At 36.7% G+C, this 21,148-nt stretch overlaps 1 protein-coding gene and 1 long non-coding RNA gene across 3 annotated transcripts in view; one reads left to right on the plus strand and one right to left on the minus strand.

Moving 5' to 3' along the window:
* Positions 1-13,201, plus strand: part of LOC143269615 (uncharacterized) — a 29,948-nt gene extending 16,747 nt beyond the window's left edge. The window contains exons 2-3 of the long non-coding RNA XR_013046167.1: positions 8,498-8,620; positions 13,062-13,201. This is a non-coding gene — a long non-coding RNA (uncharacterized LOC143269615). The remainder of the gene's footprint in view (positions 1-8,497; positions 8,621-13,061) is intronic.
* The window catches only part of Dcc (DCC netrin 1 receptor), a 1,155,384-nt gene continuing 1,144,754 nt past the window's right edge, over positions 10,519-21,148 (minus strand). For both annotated transcript variants that reach the window (XM_016001609.3, XM_016001571.3), the window contains exons 28-29: positions 19,790-19,932; positions 10,519-15,828 (exon numbers count right to left, since the gene is read on the minus strand). In XM_016001609.3, coding sequence (XP_015857095.1) covers positions 15,739-15,828; positions 19,790-19,932 — 233 coding nt within the window. In that variant the 3' untranslated portion in view covers positions 10,519-15,738. The remainder of the gene's footprint in view (positions 15,829-19,789; positions 19,933-21,148) is intronic.

Raw genomic sequence — 21,148 nt, forward strand, 5'->3', positions numbered from 1 at the left:
TTTGTTTTTCCCCTAAATCAGAGTAACCTTCACTGACCACAAAATTCCTTAAAATGTTTAGTGAATAGCCTTACCAGGATGGATTTTCCTTTGATTGCATGGCTATTTAGTCTGAAAATTTGTTACATAGATGAGTTTGACATGGAAATAATCCTGATTGCCAAAAATATATGTTGAACGTTTTAGAGTTCATTTTTAAAATATGGAAAATCCATTTACATTTTGTTCACTTTGTTTCCAGTCTTGGGGATTGAACCAAGTGCTTCATTTATGCTAGGCAATCATGGTTTCACTGCTCCTCACCTCTACCCAAACTTCTACTTTACTTACGGATTTTCTACTCTTCATGGAAAATCTCCATGGACAGGAACTGCCACTTATGTTTATTTCATAACTTTGTAATCCTTCTCTGTTTTATTCTATTCTGGTTTCTATCCTCAGTCTTAACTGATACTACTCTCATTTGGATGTCAATAGCTAAGGTCACCATACAAATTATCACTGAGTATTCTTGACACAGTAAAGTATATCAAGCAATAATTTCCCTGCATTATACTAACTATTCTAGGGCATAATCTTTAGACTGGAACTATTGAAGAAACTCCAAAGACCATGGTTATTCTATCAGAAGTCTTCACAGTGAAAATTTAAGTATGTTTGTGTGACATAACATCTTACTAACCTTTTAATACTGCTTAAATCATCCTTCTTTCCCAGCACTCTTCTCATTCTGCCTTACTAATGCCTTCCTTATTATTTTTTCCTACTGTAGGAAAGTCCATTTTTGGTCTATGATAGGCTATCTTTCCTGATTTGTCCATATATTTAGTCCTTCACTATATGACAACTATATTCTTTCTTCTAGTTGAGACCGCTGTTATTATGTTCTAGATTAAAATATTCAAGAATAGTTTTATATTTCTCCTTAGATATTCTCAGGACTATCCTCTTCCCAATAGTCCACAAAAGTCTTCCTTTTCCAACATATTACTGTAGCACAGAAAATGGTATCACCAATTTAGAAACTCCTTTATGGCAAAGGTTATATCTGTATAAACCATTGTTGCTTTTGCTATATCAGCTCAGCCATTTGGTCACAGTCAACCTCCATAGATATCTATAAACTGAAAATAAAAGCAATTATAGTACTTCTTTATGACTGGTAATATTAGAGATTTTAGGTCATTGGTTTTACAACTTCCCATATTTTCCAAAAAAAGGTGTACTCCTTCTAAAACAGCTCAGAATTATAACTAGTTTTTAAAATACTCTCTAAACTGTAATATTTGTGTCATTTTTCATATGGAACTTCTTTGGACTGATCCAAATTTTTACAGCACTACAAATTTTAGCTTTTTTATTTAAAAATCTTTCCAAGTGCCAGGTTTCCTAAAAGAACTTTGATTGGAGGATAGTAGAACTTTCTCTTCACCTGTTTAGACTATCTCATTTGAACAGTAATTGTATATACATGCATGCTTATGTTGTGTATAAATATGTGAGTTGTAGAGATGTTTGCTTAATCCATTGGTGTTTTAGTTTTAGTATCATGCCTTATAAATGACTAAAGACATTGCATTAATATTTTTAAATGGACTTTAGAAAAACAAAAATATTTTATAATAATATTATCCATTTCATATCTACTTATTTTTGGTTTTTGTTTTTTGAGACAGGGTTTCTCTGTATAGCTTTGGAGACTTTCCCTTTAAAGCCTCCATATAGTAGAAAATTATACCTATAAATCTAGAGCCCCATCCAGGCCACAATTTTACTGAACTTCTGTCTTTACTTTTAAAACTGTTTGAAAAGATTCATAAATGCCAATGGAAAGAATGCATACAAAGACAAAGAGAGGTAGAATTCATTAAAAATTTTGCCAAGAATCAGAAATTATACTGTGGGCTTCAGATGCATTGTCTAATTTAAATTCAATCCTGCCACATCCCTGTGAAGTAAATGCTACAGTTAACTTTTTTAAACATCATTTTTGGGGAAAGAAATAGGAATAATACATGGCAGATGAGTCACATGTACAAAACTGAAATGCAAGCATTGTTAGGAGAGCGTCACACCAAAGAACAATTTCATCTTGAATACAAAGAAAAGAAAAATAGCTGGGGGAATCCACCATAGACTCAAAGAATAGTACAAGAATTAAATCCTTAAGAAATATTACAAGGGTGAAAAATTATTCTACTAACGGGTATTTTGTCAAACTTACATAAAGAGTCAGAAGAGATATTAGCAAAGACAGGGAAATTAAAGGACTGTCATTAATTTATAAAGAGGAATGTTAATTAAAACCTGAAAGGAATCGCAGAGAAATTACTTCTTTTATTTATTTCAAGAAATCTTTTGAACTGCTAATGAGAACACTTGGATTATCTCAGATAATTGCCTCAGTATTTATTGTATCAGATTATTATTTCTAAAGTTAAGGAAAGTCAAAGAAATTAGCTGCAAATGAAACAAAAAGAGAACAAAATAGTATAAAATTTGGTATACAAGAAAAAGTGATTAAGTTTAGACCAGGGTAAATAAGTTAGACCAAGGTAAAAGATAGGATAAAAGTTACGGGTTTTCAAAAATATCTAGAATTGAACAATTACAATGGCTTTTAAATAGTTGCCATGGCACAGTCCATGCTAGTTTCCCATTAGATGATCAGTGTATTTTCAAAAACTTCTAGGAGGAATAGAAGGAACAGAAGGAGCAGGAGGAACAGGAACAGAAGGAGTAGTAGTAGTAGTAGTAGTAGTAGTAGTAGTAGTAGTAGTAGTACCAGGAGGAGGAGGAGGAGGAGGAGGAGGAGGAGGAGGAGGAGGAGGAATATCGATTAAAAAAAGTGCCTGCATAATACAGGAAATTTGTTACTATTGTTTTACTAATATAATACCAAAGAGCCAGCTAGAGGGAAGAAATTGAGGGTGGATTTGGTCATATTTCACTATATACATATATGCAATTATCAAAGAATGCATAAAATAGAAAAGTACAATGGGTAGCCCTCATGCAAAGTGATCTTTGTTCAGAAGTTTAAAAGTTTCTATCAGCCAAAAATATCTAAGCCGCCTTAAAAGTCAGCAGATGCCCAGTGGAGTCATCTGTTCCTTCTTCTTCACCCTTCTCTCTACTCCTGTGCTTACTGTAGACTTTAACATCTGGCAACAAAAAAAAAACAAGTGAGCCAATTATCTTGAGCACATTTCTCATCTTTAAATAGTGGGTAAGTGGAGACAGAAAATAAGAAAGAATATGTATTATTCCAATCTTAGATGGCCTTTTAATAAAAAACCGAGAGCCAGATATCAGGGTGAAAGCTGAAAGATCAGGAAAGCAGAACAGCCAGCCACTAGTTCTTACCTCTACGAAATCCTCAGCCTAAAGAGAGAGTGAGTTCCTGTTTCCTCACGCTTTATATACCTTTCTCTGCCCTGTCATATTACTTCCTGGGATTAAAGGTGTGTGTGTGTGCTTCCCAAGCAAAGGCATGAGATCTCAAGGGCTGGAATTAATAAAGGTGTGTGTCAACACTGCCTGGATCTGTGTCTAATCTAGTGGCTGGCTCTGTCCTCTAATCCTCAGGCAAGTTTATTAGGGTACCACATTTGTGTTTTACAGTTCTTCTGTCTCTCACATACCTGGGGAGCAAGGGACTAGGAAATATCCCTTTGAGAATTCACACAGCAATCACCATAAACACATGAAGCTGTTGGGATCTGTATATAATAATTGGTCATCTGTGACGCAAAGGTATCACTCAACACAAATGGCAGAAATACAAAACATACAAATCAAAGCACAAAGTGGTTCTGAGATCAATTCAGATGCACAGAAGTCAGCACACATTGCTATGAATAGCTCTCCCTCTAATGGAGAGTATATTCATATAGGTTAAAAGTAACTTCAAACTAAGGTAAAGAAAATAGGCTGAGTCATGTGTTTGGGCAGTCTTATGGGATATTTGTGCTTGATATATTGTGCATGCCAATAAACTTATCTGGGGGTCAGAGAACAGAACAGCCACTATATTAAACATAGAGGTTAGGCAGTGGTAGCACACACCTTTAATCCTAGCATTCTGGAGGCATAGATCCATCCAGATCTCTGTTCATTCAAGGCCATACTGCAAATAGCCAGGCATGATAAAACACATCTTTAATCCCAGGAAGTGATGGTAGGAAGCAGAAAGGTATACAGGCCCAAGGACCAGAAACTAGAGGCTTTTAAGCTTTTGGGTTTTCAGCAACAGTTCACCTGAGATCCATTTGGATGAGGACTCAGAGGCTTCCAGTTTGAGGAAGCAGGATCAGCTGAGAAGTTATCGAGGTGAAGTTAGCTGTGGCTTGTTCTGCTTCTCTGATCTTTCAGAATTTACCCCCAATATCTGCCTCCGGGCTTGTTTTTATTAATGAGACCTTTTAAGATTCGTGTTACAGATATTCTTTTATAAGACTCCAGGGATTTCTTGGAAAACTACTTTGTATTTTTTATATGCATGAAGAAATACCTTTCCAAGAAACAGGTTGGAATAAAAGAAAACCAAACTGTTGTGGCTTCTGCCTGACACAGCTGTTAACCCTTTCCTTGGGAAAATGACACAGGGTTATATGGGTCCTGGCAGTCTAAACAGTTAATATTAAATATTCAAATGAGTTAAAGTCTGCTTGAGAAGCTACAAAGACCTTTTAGAGGAATGAAGAAGAGAAGTGACAGGAAGTCTGTCTAGCAGAATATTTAAATACTAGAAAACTTGAAAGCATATCAAAATATATGAATAATCCATGAAGAATTTTTTTTGTGGAATAGGCAAGGCCAGTCTTTTGGAGGTTCTTCTTTTGTGTAGACCTCTTTGATTCTTCCTCTCAGATATATATATTCTCCTATATTCATAAGAATATGTACTACAGTTTGTCTTCAGTTTAACAAGCAAGGTTCTTGAGAGTATTCTTAGACATTCTTCAAATCTTTCCTACAAAAGTAATGTATCCTTTAAGTTTCTTCTCTCTAGATCAAACACTAGACATCCATTTACTTGTTCTTTAAATAAGCCATTGTCCATTGGAGATAATTATCTCTTATAACTTTCTATGATAGAACTTTCTTCTGTAATAGATGACTGCATAAATTGATCCCTATATGCCTGAGATAAAAAATGGTGATTTATGATCCCCTATGTTTGTCATCACAGACCAACTGCCTTTAATTAATACAATTAGTTAGTATAATATAATTAATATAGTCTTAGGATATATATTAATATATATAGAAGGTCGCTTTGCTAAAGTTTTACTTGGAGATATTAAATTGTTCTAAGATAAACATAACACAGGATTTACCACTTCAGCCATTTGAATGTGTGTGGATTATTAATATTAAATGTATCTACATCTGTGCTGTATCCTTTATCACATCAATTTCCAGAATATTTTAAATCTTCCCAAACAGAACGTCTTGCACCCACTAAGTGACCACTACTCTTTAGCTCTACTTGCTTGTCCCTGAAAACTACCATTTACTTTCTGTTTCTGAATTTTACTTCTCTGTGCATCATGTATCTGTGTAAGCACGTAGCATTTGTATTTTGGAATTGGTTTATTTTAGTAAGCACAATATCTTAAAGGTTTATTCATGTTGGAATGTGAAAATGTTTTATTGTGTTTTAAGACAGATAAATAATCTCCCAGTGTATGAATGTACTTCATATTTCCTTTCTGGCACTCTATAAACTCTATAAAATTCATTTGAATTTCTTTTACATTTTTGCTATTATGAATAATACTCATGGAAACATGTGGGTGGCTCAGATTCCCAAACATCTGTTGAGTCTTTATTTTTACTTCTCAACATATATGGAGAATTGGCTCTGCAAGATGAGACAGTTATGTATGTTTTATTTAGAACCTTCCACATAGTTTAACACAGTGGTTACTCCCATCAACATTCCTAAAAGTGAACTATGTTTAACAATACTATTCCTAAAAGTGAACTATGTTTAACAATAGAAATGAGGACTATAAGACCCTTGCAGCAAGAAACTACAGAACACTTCTTGCCCAACCAAAATATTTAATAAAATTTTAATTAGCACATTACTTTATCCTAAAACTGGTTACACTTTAATTATAAAGTACTTTTCTTCTCTCTAGCAAAACAACACAACCAAAAGCAAGTTAAAGAAGAGTTTGTTTTGACTAATGGTGTCAAAGGGCTAGAAGCTGATAATGGTGGGAATGCTGGCTAGTTTTGTGTCAACTTGACACAAGTTAGTCATTTGGGAAGAGGAAACCTCAATTAAGAAAATTCCCTTATTAGAATGGCCTGTGGGAAAGCCTATGGTATATTTTCCTGATTGATGCCCAGTCTACTGTGAGCAGTGCCACCCCTGCGATCATGGTTCCTGGATGCAAAAAGCCATGGGAAGCAAGCCAGTAAACATCACTCCTCCAGGACTCCCTTAAAGAGTATATCAGAACCGTTTGATATTTTGAGTTAACAACCTCTAGTTCTGGACAGCTGGGGCAGAAGAAGCAGCCATGATTAACAGAGATCAGTGTCTTTGAGATAAAATCTTCTGGAGTATCCTCAGGGTCAGCACACAGAAGCTGTGATCCAGAGGGTCCAAGGCTGGCAGCTCAGCTGAATAATGTATAAGATTAAGCCAGGTGGTACTGGTTTTGAAGGCATGAAGGGGTCATCAGGTGGCAGGGTCAGAGTCCCAAAGAAAGATGAAGAGAGGCTATTCATGAAGTTGCAGACCAGTTGCAGAGATCCTGGAATTTTGGAGATGCCTGTTCAAAGGAACAACCAAGGATAGCAGAAGCTGTGGAGGGTAGCTGTCCCAAACCTAGGAGACAAGCTGCTTGTGCTATGAATAGCAGATCCAGAAAAGTATGACTGTCCACGATGGCATGGTGACAGGAGCAGGAGGCCGAAAGATCACATCTCAACTGCATAAAGAAGCATGGAGAACTAACTGGAAGTGGGATGAGGCAGTAAATTCTCAAAACCTTCCTCCAGTGATGGTCAGGGATTTAGAAAGAGCATGATTAGAGAACGGGTGTGACACCTGGGAAGATGATTTTGCATGAATTCCTAATGGTCTTAATAAAAATCCCAGAGCCAGATATTGGGGTAAATGCTGAAAGATCAGAGGAAACAAAGGAACAAGCCACAGCCACTTCTCACCTCTCCAACTCCATGAATCCTCCGACTGAATGCCTGAGTCCTCAGCGGAAAAGGCTTTAGGTTCCTTCTCCTCAAGCCTTATATGCTTTTCTCTGCCCAGCCATTTCACTTTCTTCCTAGTGCTGGGATTAATGGCATGTATGCTTCCCAAATACTGATAACAAAGGCATGAGATCTCAAGTGCTGGGATTAAAGGTGTGTGCAACCATTGTTTGGCTCTGTTTCTCTCCTAGACTGAATCAATCTCATATCATCCAGGGTGGCTTTGAACTCACAGAGATCCAGATGGATATCTGACTCCCAAGTACTAGAATTAGAGGTGTGTGCCACCACTGCCTGGCCTCTATGTTTAAGCTAGTGTCTGGCTCTGCCCTCTGATCCTCAGGCAAACTTTGTTTGATACACAATATATCGCCACAATATATGTGGACACATATCTCCAAATGGGTAAAGGACGTGAAAATACACACACACCATGTGAATGCTTTTCAAAAGTGACTTAAGCAGAGGAAGGATTAAATAATCAAATAAGATGATCCAATCTGCAGTCAACCTCTTTTTCTAGCCCTTCTTACCTTTGTCCAGTTGGCCATTGAACAAAGCGGCCATGGTGGCAGTGATGGAGGGGTTATGCATGGATTTGACAACATAGACTTTCACTCACCAAGACTGACCTGGATACGGCTGCTTTTGAGTGCCATATCTGTCAGCAGCAGATGCCAAGCACCAACTGATGGTAATCATAAAGTGAGTGACCCTTATGTTGACTACATTGAGCCACTTCTATTACAGAAAGGGCAGCACTTTGTCCTTACTGGAATTGATGCTTATTTTGTTTATGACGTTTCATTTCCTGCACATAATGCTTCTGCCTAAACTTCTATCAATAAATTATAGAACATCCTACCCTGGATCATGGTATTCCACACAGCATCACTTCTGATCAAAGAACTCACAGCCAAAAAGTGCAGCAGTGGGCCCATGGTCTGGTATCCACTGGTGGTATCATGGTCCATTCCACCCATTCAGTTTCACAGAATGATGGAATGGCCACTTAAGGATACAGTTACAGTGTCCTTTAAAAAGCAACAGTCTGGACCAGGGGAGATACAGAAGGCTGTATATGTTTTGAATCAACATCCACTATATGGTGCTTTCTCCTATGGCCATGTCTCAAGGTCCAAGAATCAAGGGTTGGCAGTGGGAATGGTACCACTCACTATGACTCCTTGTGACCCCCTAATTGATCTCTTCTCATTATTGTATTCTCTGATGACTCAGAAGTCTTGATGTTTATTTTTGCCAGGACAGATGTTGTACAATCATCAGCCATGAAGATATCAGTCACATCTTCACAGAAAGAATGAAGGAAGACCTGCTGAGGTTCTTGCTAAGAGTGGGCAAAATACAGAATGGGTAGTAGAGGAAGGTAAATACCAGCTCAAGTCACATGACTAGTTTCAGAAATGAGACTTGCCAAGCATGTTTCTGTCCTACCCTATTATTTTAAGTACATATTGGTGCACATATACACATTTATTAAGTAGAAAATTGCATTTTCTTTCCCTTATTTCTTTAGAATGTAATGTAGCATCATTTGAGAGCATATCATTGGTTAAATACTCTAAATCTATATTATCATATTTAACTTATTAAACACTAAAAGATGAACCATCCCTGAAGATATATTTATATATTATATATACATATATGGATATATATATATACATATACATATACATAATATATATATATATACATATATATATATTCATTTATAGCTGTATGTATGTGCATTAGTGATGCCATGTTAGGCAGAATTGTGAACCTATTCATTTTTTTTCTGGAAATAAAGCCTGATATAAGGATATGTGATTGGAAGTCAAGTTGACAAAGGGTGGATTTCTAATGGCTAACCTTGGTTATCAATGTGCCTGGATCTGCAATGAACTAAAATGCAAGTCACTCAGCACTCTAGTGGGGGGCTTTCTTGATCAGATTATTTGAAGTTCGAAGTCCTATCTAAATGTGGGCAGTACCTTCTGCTGGCAGACCAGATAAAGGGACTTGGAAACAAATGACATACTTGCCTCTTGTGTGTTTCCCTTCACTTTCACTGGCAAGTTGATCTACTGTGTGGTTGCATGTTCATCCACCAATAATAGAATGAACAAGGACTGAAGACCAGAGGCACTCCAGGAATTCAGTGCCAAGGACTGTGGCGATGTTCATCCCAGTGAACTATGCAACTATCATGTTCTTAGCCTCTCCAATGTGAGATACCTATTGTTGGGCTGCCCAGGCCCTATTGTGTAAGCTAACCTAATAAAACCAATAATACACACATATACATATATGTGTACACACACACACACACACACACACACACATTCTATCAGTTATATTTCTCTAGAGAACTCTAATGCAATCTTTAATCCTTTTGGTACTCATAACTATCTATTATAAAAGATATATGTATCCCCATGTTCTTTTGGGTTTTTTTTTTTTTTGACTGAAAAAGAAATATTAGGACAATGGAAAATATACTTCATTGATTTAGAATGATCTTAACCTCAATGACTTCTTCAAAAACAAGACCAGCCATGAAGATGTATTTGAAGATGCTTTATCACAAATGCCTCCAAGTTGAAAACATTAGAGGACAAGAACAGTGTGGGTGGAGAGAAAAGCTAAACATGGACACATTCTCAGTTGTATAATCCTGTAGGGTAGTAACTTGAGACTTCTTTTGCCTTTGTTTATGGAGTAGAATTTTTGTCTGGGTTGGAGGTGAGTTTGATCAATTTTCAGAGGTGTCTCTATTTAGAGGAGTGGTTTTCAACCTTCCTAATGCTGTGACCCTTTAATAAAGTTTCTTATGTTGTGGTGACCCTCAACCATAAAATTATTTTCATTGCTACTTCATACCTGTAATTTTGTAATGTAAAAATATTTGATATGCCATCCCTGTGTGGTTGCAACCCACAGGCTGAGAACCACTGATCTCCAGGAAAGAGTTTGAACTATTTAGCTGCCATGTGTAAGGTAGAATCTGACTTTCCATTTCTCCTGTGCAGGAGTGTAAATCACGTTCTGGAAGCTTGGGACAGTGCTGTAATAAGACAGTGTAGATATAAGCAGCTGTGATTCAGCACAAACTGGGGGTGTGCAGAAAAAAAATGTACAAAGATGTAATAAGATATAACAAAGTACTACCATAGATGTTAAAAGATCTTAGGTACCCTGAGCGTAGGAACAGACCAGCCAGAGCAGATGATGGGTGCTGGGGGAGAATAGTCCCTTACTGTGAATAAAGTAAATAAAGAATTTTGTATCAAAACTTTATTTATTAAACAAAAAATGCACCATTGGAATAACATTTCTATAAAAAATGAATATGAGACTGCTCTACAGTGATTACAAAACCCCCTTTTCCTCATGTAGTAGTATACAAGTTCATGTGTAGAAACAGTCATCGTTTTTAAACCGTAAGCAAGCTTCCTTTCTCATAGAACAACATTTACACTTAAATATTGCAATCACTACTCTAATTTGGTTAACAATGCTAGAGGCTGACAATTCCAAGAAACTCTTTGTAGGCTCAAAACACCTTTTTATTTAAAAAAAGCTGTTTTGTAACAACAAAGAGTTTCTTTTTTCCACTAAGGCTAGTTAAAGCTGTAGTGTACCCATTTCTACCAAATAAACATGTCACTATCACACTAACAAGTTGAGTTGCAAAGCCCTTTGAGAAAATGAATAGCATCGATCTGTGAGATGCTATCCGTGTTATTTTAGGTTTGGTGTTATCTTCTTTGAAGCCCTAAGAAGGGAGAGGGTGGTAATGGTGGAACTTCAGTGAAGGCTTTGCCTGGCCTGGACATTTCCTCATGCTCAGCAGTGGACAGTCCATTTCTAAAGCGGTCCCTCTGAGATACAAAACACTGCAGCTTTAACAGCCATGCCTAGATCCCAACCATATCTCCCTTTGTATCATAAATTATCCAAAAAGAAGCCACTTCTAAATAATAAATTAAATATTACTTATAAAAAGTACCCCTCATACCCACCCACCCTTCCCCCAAACAAGCTGACAATTCACAAAGTTCAGAATTGTCAGGTTTACCCTACAATAATAAAAAACACATTTTTCCTCCTCTCCAACATTCCTTTCTTGCATCTGAAAATACACATCGAACACACAGTGAGATCCCTTGGCCCATGCCTCTGTATTTACGATTTCTTGTACAGTTTTGCTGTTGCTCTCCTGTCAACAACAAGAACCACCACAACAAAATCATAAGATGGTAATGCACAAAGCTGAGAGCAAGAGAAAAACGCCCTTCAGAGTGTTGCTGGAAGTCTTCCTGGGAAAAGCTACCCAATGGCAGAAGGGGTGGGCCACATCAGAAGTTATACTCATTTGCTGATATGGGCCTAGTATTGTCTCCTATATAACCTCATTGACAAGAAATAGAGCATTTCTTTTGCAAATCAAATCTTTCTGGAAGCAGTTTTTTGATTAACAAGGTAGACTGAGGCATGAGGACATGTACTTTCAGTTAGATGGGGTGTCACACAAAACATTTATCTGTGATTTTTTTCAAAGTTTCCAATCTACTTTAAAAATGGGGACTAAAGTACAAAGCTCTTATGAATAATATTAAAATGATCTTTGAAAGTCATTAGATAAATACAAATTTGAGGAGAACATTGCTTTAACTTTGATTTTGGAAAAGGGAGTTTGTGTTTGAGCATGTGGTGGATGTTGCAGATCCTTAGAGCCCTGGGCTCTGTATTCTTCAAATCATGGTAAGTAGGTATACCCAGGCCACGATACTAAATTTGGCCTTGGGGATAGACTGTGATTACATAAAGAGAACTAGCCAAGAAAGGGAGAATATATACATATTCTCTGTATTACTGCTCTCCATCTTTTCAAAGTTAATATTACTTTTATTTTCTTCAAATTCATCTAAGACTTGGGGCTTTTCCATTTTCCTTTGTCTCACTGACTGGAAATGAGCATTTCAAAACCTCTAGAACTATAGGCTTTGGACAAAATTTTATGTAAAATGTCAGGCAGCCTTTTAAGTAATCTTTGGTTGGACTCACAGTTCACCTATCATGTCTGAGACACTGTGTTCCATTGGTGGGTAGCTTTAAGATGCTTATTTGAACAAAGTCTGGAGAAGGATCCAGGGAAGAGGAAAGGATCAACATCATCTCACAGCACAAACTCCAGGGGCAGGGTGGGGTTGGGGGAGGGTCTCAGAATGACCTGTGCTGCAGAGGTTGTTTATTGGGAAAGCCAGTGAATGGCAAGCTTTAGCTTTAAAATGCTGTCTTCATTCTTCTTTTTTGTAAAGGCTACCTTCGCAGAGCATGAAGCACAATCCTTATTTTCAACAACCTTTATTTTTGAAGAAACCCAAACTATTATTACATCCAATCTCCAAAAGGAGTTACGTCATTAACTTGACTTCTTTATTTCTGGGTTGTTCAACTGAGTATGTATTTAATAATAGCCAAAGTTAAAGCTGTATTGTTTAAATATTCTAGAAGATTATGGGTTTATTACATGGAGACAGCTATAACCAGTTTCCCATTGAATATAAATCACTAAGAAATACTTAACTTTTGACTCGAGTGTTACAAAAATGGTTCTGTGCACACTCTGAGCTATCTCCACTTTTGTCAGTTTAGATAAATGCAGAAATTTGTGGAGGAATGAAAATAGTTTTCTTCTCAAAACGAAATAGAAAAAAAAATAGCAAAGTTCTTTAAGAGTAGGATCTCGCTTTGCACTTCAGCATAGGGTATGGAAACCCGAGTCGTCCTGCCAAATTTGATTTTCTTCCTTTTCACAGAGGATTAATTCTTGGTGCGGAGATGCCGGTTACATGGTCAGCTTTGCCTTAAGGGAGTCAAAGAGATTTAGAAGTTTAAAGGGTCCTGCATCCCGTGAGCTTGACTCAGAAGGAATCAAACTAAACTTGCTTCATACCAGCCACACCGTCTTTCTTGTTAATGGAGACAAGGGAATTAAAATGTCACCTGGAAACTGGGCAATTTTTTGCACACACGTGAATCACTGGAAGGGATTTGGGAACAAGAGTTCTGAGGAAGCCACGTTGAACTAATTGTACATTAAAATCATAGGTTAATGATACCAGTCTCCTGAGTATGATAATATGACTTACTAGAATTACTAACTGATTAATAAATTATTATATTAATTTATTGAAATTTTCAAGAGCGTGAGGCAGATATAGCTCCCACTGAAAATGGATAACATACTTTCAATGACTTTTAAAAATTACATTGCCTGAAATTATTGACTAAGCAGAAAGGCCTAGAATTTTCTGAAAATTCTAGTTCTCTTGACTGTCCAACTAGATTTTACAGAACAACATTCCATTATAACTCATTCCCTGAAATCTGAGGGTTGTAGCATACCCCACACTGAAACTTGAGTTGACTCTCATGAGTATCAAATGCTTCCAAAAAGTGGTTCCTCTTTGTGGAATCTAGAAAGAGGAGCATATTCTGGGATTTTGAGAAAGTTATGTGCACATTTTCCAGTTGATAATCATGGATTATTTTTCTCAAATATTCAATGCTATGTTAAGAAATGCTTTATTTCAGGTCAGTTGAGAGTTGTCTACCTAAGTGCCCAGACATCGAACCATTCTGTCCCATTAAATAACATCACATAGCTCTTCAAAAGTACTTCCAGAAAAATCTCAGTAAATTGAACAAGCACTCTTGTTGAAGGAAACATTTTGCAAATGGACCAGACTTTCTAATGAACCATTTGAACAAGCCCTCTCTTTGACATCAGATTTCCTTCCCGACATAAAACTGTAAAAAAATAATCTGAATTATTATTTCTGTTACAGTGCCATTTTGCTCAAAATATTTCATTCAGGGATTCATATATAATTACCCACCTAATAAAAGGAGCTATTAGGTTGTAAAGATCCTATCCTTGCCATGCTCTTTTAAAATTATGACCTACTCAAGCTTGAAATCAAAGGCAGAGCTGAAAGGAATAATTCAGCTGAAACTCTCATTGGGTTTCAAGTCACCTAACTGATAAATATGCAAACTAGCTCCCTTTTGGCGACTCGGCTGCATAAATAGGGATTAACTCCAAATACAGCTGAAAATTCATAAACTAAAAGGGAATGCACAGAATGTTCTTAATTTCAGCTAGTTTCAAGCTGTAGATAACATGGCAATAGTTTAAAATTCTAGTCCACAGTTTAAGATGCTGCTTTGAAAAATACCTACAGGAGTTATGATGTGTCAGATGTCAAATGGCACTCACCCCTCTCTCCTCCTGGACTCTGTCTTAGGCTATGGAAGGTTACCTTACCAACAGAGCCTGTGGTCAACATCCATTAATGTTGCCTTGCACAGCTCAGTGAAGATGTTATAAGTGGGAGTTATATCACTCAGGAAAAGATGCTCTTGGAAATGGTCTTTCATGCTCCTTTCCCTTCTTTTGAGCTTGCTCTCAGGAAGCCTACTATCTCCATAGTAGGATATTGGGGACACAGGATGTAGGATGCATGGAGCCGACCATTTTACCTAAGACTACTTGCCCAGGAGAAGTAGAGGGATGATGGGTGGAGGATTGTAGAATGTTTCTGGCCTAATGCCTGAAGAAGAAGCCTTAGTGAAACTCAGACAGGCCATCACAGTGTGGAATGGCACAGAAGCCACTCGAGTTGAAAAGTATCATATTACAAGCTTAAGTACACAATCACCATGTGTCTGAGAAGATTGCATATTGTATTCTCCTTCTAGAAAGGTACTGTTGTTGGCAGGATACCACCAGCTGAGGATTTTTAAGTTTCTACACTCTAGACATAAACGTTAATCATGGATGGATTTACAAACACTTGCTAAAATTGGTAAAAATTTTATACCCACTCACTAATATCTGCCACTTGTGTGAAATGAATGAGTGAGCTATAAACAAGCATTCGCTGCCTTTTGCTTGTTCAGTTGTTTACTTTTTCTGCTGCCAGGAAAACATCCAATCCTTTGGTGCTATGGAGTGAGGGAATTACCATGGATGCTTTGTAGTTTAAAAGTTGAAAATAAAAATAGTGAATTTTTTTTTCTGATTTGCTATGGCATGGTACAGGCTGGAATAATGCACTTGTATTTTGTAAGACTGGACCTACACAGAAAAGGAAAGGTATCACTGAAAGAAAATGTAGGCATTAGTGATGACACCATGGTCACTGTAGTGACAAAGACCCAGAACTATGCCGGAAACTTCAGTCTTGACTTTTCAGTGAATATGCATCTTTGCTTTTGCTCAGGGACCTCATGGCCATCCTTGTTCAATTCCTGATGTCCGTGTAGGATGGGATGCCGATTCCTTCTGAACTGCATCAGATGTTCCTTAACTGAGTGGTCCTGACGGTTGACCTGTACACTGGTTAGAGTTTATGGACACAGGTGTGCTGTTTATGGATAATTGGTATGCTGTAAAGTTCCCAGAAAATCTCAGTGCTTGGGCAATATGTGTCAAAAAGCTGAACCTGTGATGGCATTAAGTTGCTTCATTAGGCCTTCCAAGCTTGCCATTTGCTCACTCAAGTCATCCTGTTCATATACCTAAAAAGAGAACGAGAACAGTTAGTACTGTGTCTCGGTAGGCTCCTTCCATGAAGGATCCACTTTTTATTTGGCCTTTGCTTGGGCCACTGTTTATTCTTGAATTTGACATAGGTACCTATAGCCAGAACTGTGCTCAGAGTTTCTTTTAACTGGATGAACTTGTGATAGAAAATGGGCTAGCAACAAATGATTGAATACTGCTTTTCTGGGATTTTATACCTTTAATAGGGAAAAGGCTTTACAGTTAGAAATACCCCATTTTAAGTCATATTCTACCAATTGATAGCTTTATGGTAATGAACAAGTTAGTAGATTTCTCTGATATATAGTTTTCCATTTCTACAAAATGATAATGGTGTCTATTTCAAAGTTTATTCTGAGCATCCTGTGATGTACTTCCTACATGTCACAGTTTCTAGCATGTGAGTCATTTTAAACACATTAGTTCACTTTCATTTTGATAGGTTATCTATAAATAGGTATCCAAATATCAACATCACTAGTTTTATATGTTTTTTATAATATGGCATAGGCTGTAAGATTTGCATGGCAACTTGAAGGTTTCCCGACTGATGAGAAATGCATAGATCATGACTATTGATTGTGAGTAGAAACAAAGTTTATGCACAAAGCCAGAGTGCTTTGCATAGGTGTGAAATAACTCTTGCAGCATGATATGAATGTTGTACAAACTATGAGTCTGACCTGCACAACTCTTAGTGAATGCATTGCCTTTCATTCACTGTGAGAGACTTGTATGAGGTTATTTGCTAGTTCCAGGATTTCTACTTATCCAATATCCTCAGCTACTGCCCATGGAACTTTTGATTTAATAAGGAGATGGTTTAAATATTTATATACTTGCTGTTTTTAGTCAGTCTTTTTAATTGTAAAATGGGACCATCAAGCTTGCCTCAGTGATTATGTCCAACAGCTAAGGGCTGCCTGCTGGTAAGTAGTCAGTAAATAGCAACTCTCTCCCATTTTCTCCTTTCTTAAATGTAATTTTTAAAAATGAATATAGATGAATTATTCTGAATTATTCTCAACTATCCTTTTCAATCAGTTACATGATTGAAATAATGATTTGAATCATTATTTGTACTCCATGTAACCAAGAAGCATTACTTATTACCATGGTCAGAGAGAGTCCTTCCAATCCTGCTAAGCCAGTGTCCATCATCCCCAGAGACCATCAGAAGAATATGCATTATAAGATCCTCACAAAACCTTGTCATCCATGGAAGAATGTTCCAGACAAATGGGCACCTGGTATTAACCCATGATCTTCTCTTAGGTATATGAATACACTAATGCATAGTGTGGCCATATACCATTCAAAACTGATCAGGGACTGAAAAGTAGCCTATTGTTTCAGCACACTGTTTTATATAAAAAGAATGAAGTTGTAGTGAGATGATTACTTGATCAATCATTCTCCAATTCCCTTTCTTCCTTCCTTCCTTCTTTCCTTCCCCTCCCTCCCCCTCTCTTTCTTTCTTTCTATCTTTTTTATTTTCTTCTTCCCCCTCCCTTGCTCTCTCGTCCCCTTCCTCCCTTTATTCCTTCCTTTCTTTTTCTGGTTTTTTTTTTTTTTGGATATAGGGTCTCACTATGTACTCAGGATGGTCTGGAACTCTCTATGCAGGCCAGGTTGGCCTCAAACTAACAGAGTTCCATCCACCTTTGCCTTTTCAGAGCTGGGATTAAAGATGTGTGACAGCACACCTGGTTCTTGGTCACCATTTTCAAGTATGCTCTTTTGGTTGTCTGGTTTATTTATCTGAATTTAGCTATTGGATTCATGAATACAGTTAGTCAAAATTCAAAAGTATTTCACATATAAGACACATATCTAATTCTGAATGCATAATGTAAAAGCAAAAGGAAAAATACTTTAATGATAGTTGTCTCATATTTATCAAGTATTAATATAATACTTGGAAAATATTGGATTAAACACAAGACAGCATTAAATTATAAATTATCATTTTTTATGCTTTTAATATGGCTCCTAGAAAATTTAACATTATTCAGAGGGTCAGATTATTATTTTATAGGAAGATATTGATCTAAATTTGCCTCATTTCTGCTTTTCTTTTCATTTAATTCTTATGGCTTTTAATACTATGTCCTTTGCTTTCACTATTTTCAATCAACCTTAAGGATAAAACAGGCCATTTGACATCATTCATTTGACATCAGAGTTAGAAATTCTAATATAAGAAACATTTTGTAAATTTAGTATTTTGACCTAATTTGGCAAATGACCATAAAGCATGTGACTAGACATATATTGAAATAGATAGTTGTATTCTGAAGAGAGGGCAGTAAGGGCCTTTATTTGTAATCTTATAGGTATATAAAGCAGATAATGTCCTTCTGACACACATTCAGACAAAAACACACATTACTGATTTCCTTGCTTGTTATGTGGTTATATTGCTTTATGGTGTTTAAAATTTTTGATTCATGAAAATATATAATTTGTTATTCAAATGAAATAATCTTTTTATCTTGACAATCTAATTTCTGATGAAAATATTTTCTCTGTGGAAATTGAGAGCTGCCTGACTTATCAGGGACTGATTGTACTCACTCCTTTCATCCTTGGATATCATTGAAGATTTATCATTGTAATATTTGTACACTCAGTGTAAGTCACAGTTTATGTATGAAGTAACAGAAACTAGTTGACAGTGGAAAAAATTCTTTTTCACAGTCTGTGCTTGAAAAAATATTTAGTGAGATAGAAATCTAATCATTTTTTTTTCATGTTTTCCCCTTTCCGTTTCCTGGTAGTCAAGGTATCTGATACGTTAATTCTATAAATTTCTTTGAACTGTTTCCTCTTGAAAACTGTTCAGAAGTTACACTAACATTCCAAACAGATGCCTTGAGGCAGTCTCCTTCTAATCTCTATCATAGTGCAGTTTTGATAGAAAAATTATTTGTTTTCCTCTCAAAATTTCTGTTTCTCCTTTACCATTGATTTTTTCCTTGAGTTTTCTAATTTATTCATATTTGACTTCTCTCCTTAGAACAGAAAATTTCTGTTCTTTAACTAATGAAACTTTCCTTTTTATTTTCTAACTGTGTTTTTTATTAGTTTTCAAACTAGCATATTTACAAAAGGTTTTTTCATATAACCTTCCTTTGGCTGGCCCTCACCTTTCCCTCTCTACTCCTCAATCTTCCAATCCCCATGACCATGCTCAACACCTAGAGAAATGCCCCACTTCATGTGACTTCATTATCCTCTCCTACTCATTTTTCATCTTGGTTTGGAAGATTGGAGGTTTCTATAGAGTGTTTTTAGGCAGTCTTCCATTTTGTTAAGTCTTTTAGTACTCCTTGGTTTCTGTTGTCCAGCTCCCTTCATGCTTGAATATTTCTGCTCCTAGTATTCCCCTTCTCTGCTATTTTTCTTCTCTTGAACAATCACATTCATTTATTCATTTTGCATTTTCATCCCATTTCTATATATTTTGCTGTTTTATGGATTTAGAAACAATAACAACTTCAGAAAATTCCTTAGAATATAGCTTTCAGTTAACTATCAGTTCAATGATGAGCACATAGTTTTGTTTCTAGGATTTCAAGATATTTTATAGTAATCACAGGGCGTGTGTGTGTGTGTGTGTGTGTGTGTGTGTGTGTGTTTAGGCTCTTACATGCACAGACACTTATGGATATACACACATGTATGAAAACATGTTTATATATGATTATATGAACTCATAGACTAGTTAATCTTCTTGCATCTAAGGTTGCCCTTAAGTATAAACACATCTTTAATTTAAATGAGTCCCTGGTATATATGCTCGCCCCCCCCCCCCCGCCGTAATGTTTTTCTCATCACATTCAAGTAAAGACAAGGTGGGACGACAATGGCCTGATGTGATGATGAGTGCTCTAGATCACATGGTACAGCATGGCTCTAAACATTGGCTCTTACACTGGCTGGATCCTCTGTTGGCTTGTGACTCTCTTCAGATACTTCAGGGGCTGTTGGCACAGACACAGGAAGCAAAGGGGACCTTGCCTTTCCAGCCAATCCAAGAGAGGCTGTTTTAACGTGAGTCTTGGGAAGAGTAGGTCCTGGAATAGAAAATACAGGGTGATGAAAGTAATGTATAGAACATCCAAGGAATAATGTCTGTCATATAAACCGAATCCAGTAGGCTGGCCTTGACTTTAGCATGTTCCTCATTCTGTGTGTAGTGATGGATCCTGACACGCAGAGCAGGCTCATTTTATTTCCCCTGAATGGAAGACAGATTGTGAGAAGGCCTTGTCGGATGAAGTGCTACGAGTCATAACTAATTTTAAGTGGATTCCAAATCAGGCAGGGAGTTCCAGACTTCTCATTACAATCTACAGATTATCAGGTGAGCTCATTATCTGCCAGCCTCTGGTTCAGGTTATTAAGAACTGTACAATAACTCCTAAATAAGCTCTAAGTTATATAAGAGATAAGGATGTGTGAGCTTAGGAGAAATGGCTGCTTGGTCTGTAAGGAAATACCAGATATTTTAGTAAAAGAAAGTCTTGTATGACTAACCTGAGAGAATTGTATTATTATCTATTGAACAAAAGTGAAGTATTTTTTCCAGACCAAAATAAATTGTCAACAGAATACATTTTAATATTCATCAAAAACATGCAAGAAATTATTAAGTCTGTTAAAGGACAGTTTTTATTAAATAATTAATTGCTTTTTATTTAGTTTAAAATTTACCTTAAAAATTCCACTTAACTTACAGCAGTATTTATTTCTGCTTCATTGCTATCAACTCGTGATAAATGTTTATACAGATTTATTGAGTTGGCTAGCACATCTCCAAAAAACTAAAGAGTCACATCTTCTTAGCACCGAAACCAAGAGCTTTAGCACAAAAGTTATCGGGTGTCAGAGAAGCCACAGTCATGAAGTTTCATCGGCATGGGGCCTGTCCATGGAGGACACCAATAGACATGCTAAGGAGGAAGGCAACAAGCTCCTGAGATAGACAACTTTGTAAGGATTGCTGAGAGTGGGAGACACAGTCTTCTCCAGGGAAGAGCATGCCAACTGCGTATCCAGTCCTAAATGGTCAGCCCCGAAAAGCTATACATGTAAGTAACATTCTACACATTAAGAAGGTTGTATTTTTATATTGAGGATACACATTCACACACATGCACATACTCACATACAATCACACACATATATCAATGGGGGTACATGGCAGAGATTGGAGGGACAGAGGGAAAGGAGAAAATGATGTAATTATATTATAATCTCAAAAACCAGACAAACTTAAAATAAAAACTT

Source organism: Peromyscus maniculatus, chromosome 19 (genome assembly GCF_049852395.1).
Source record: "Peromyscus maniculatus bairdii isolate BWxNUB_F1_BW_parent chromosome 19, HU_Pman_BW_mat_3.1, whole genome shotgun sequence".
NCBI classification, from domain to species: Eukaryota; Metazoa; Chordata; class Mammalia; order Rodentia; family Cricetidae; genus Peromyscus; species Peromyscus maniculatus.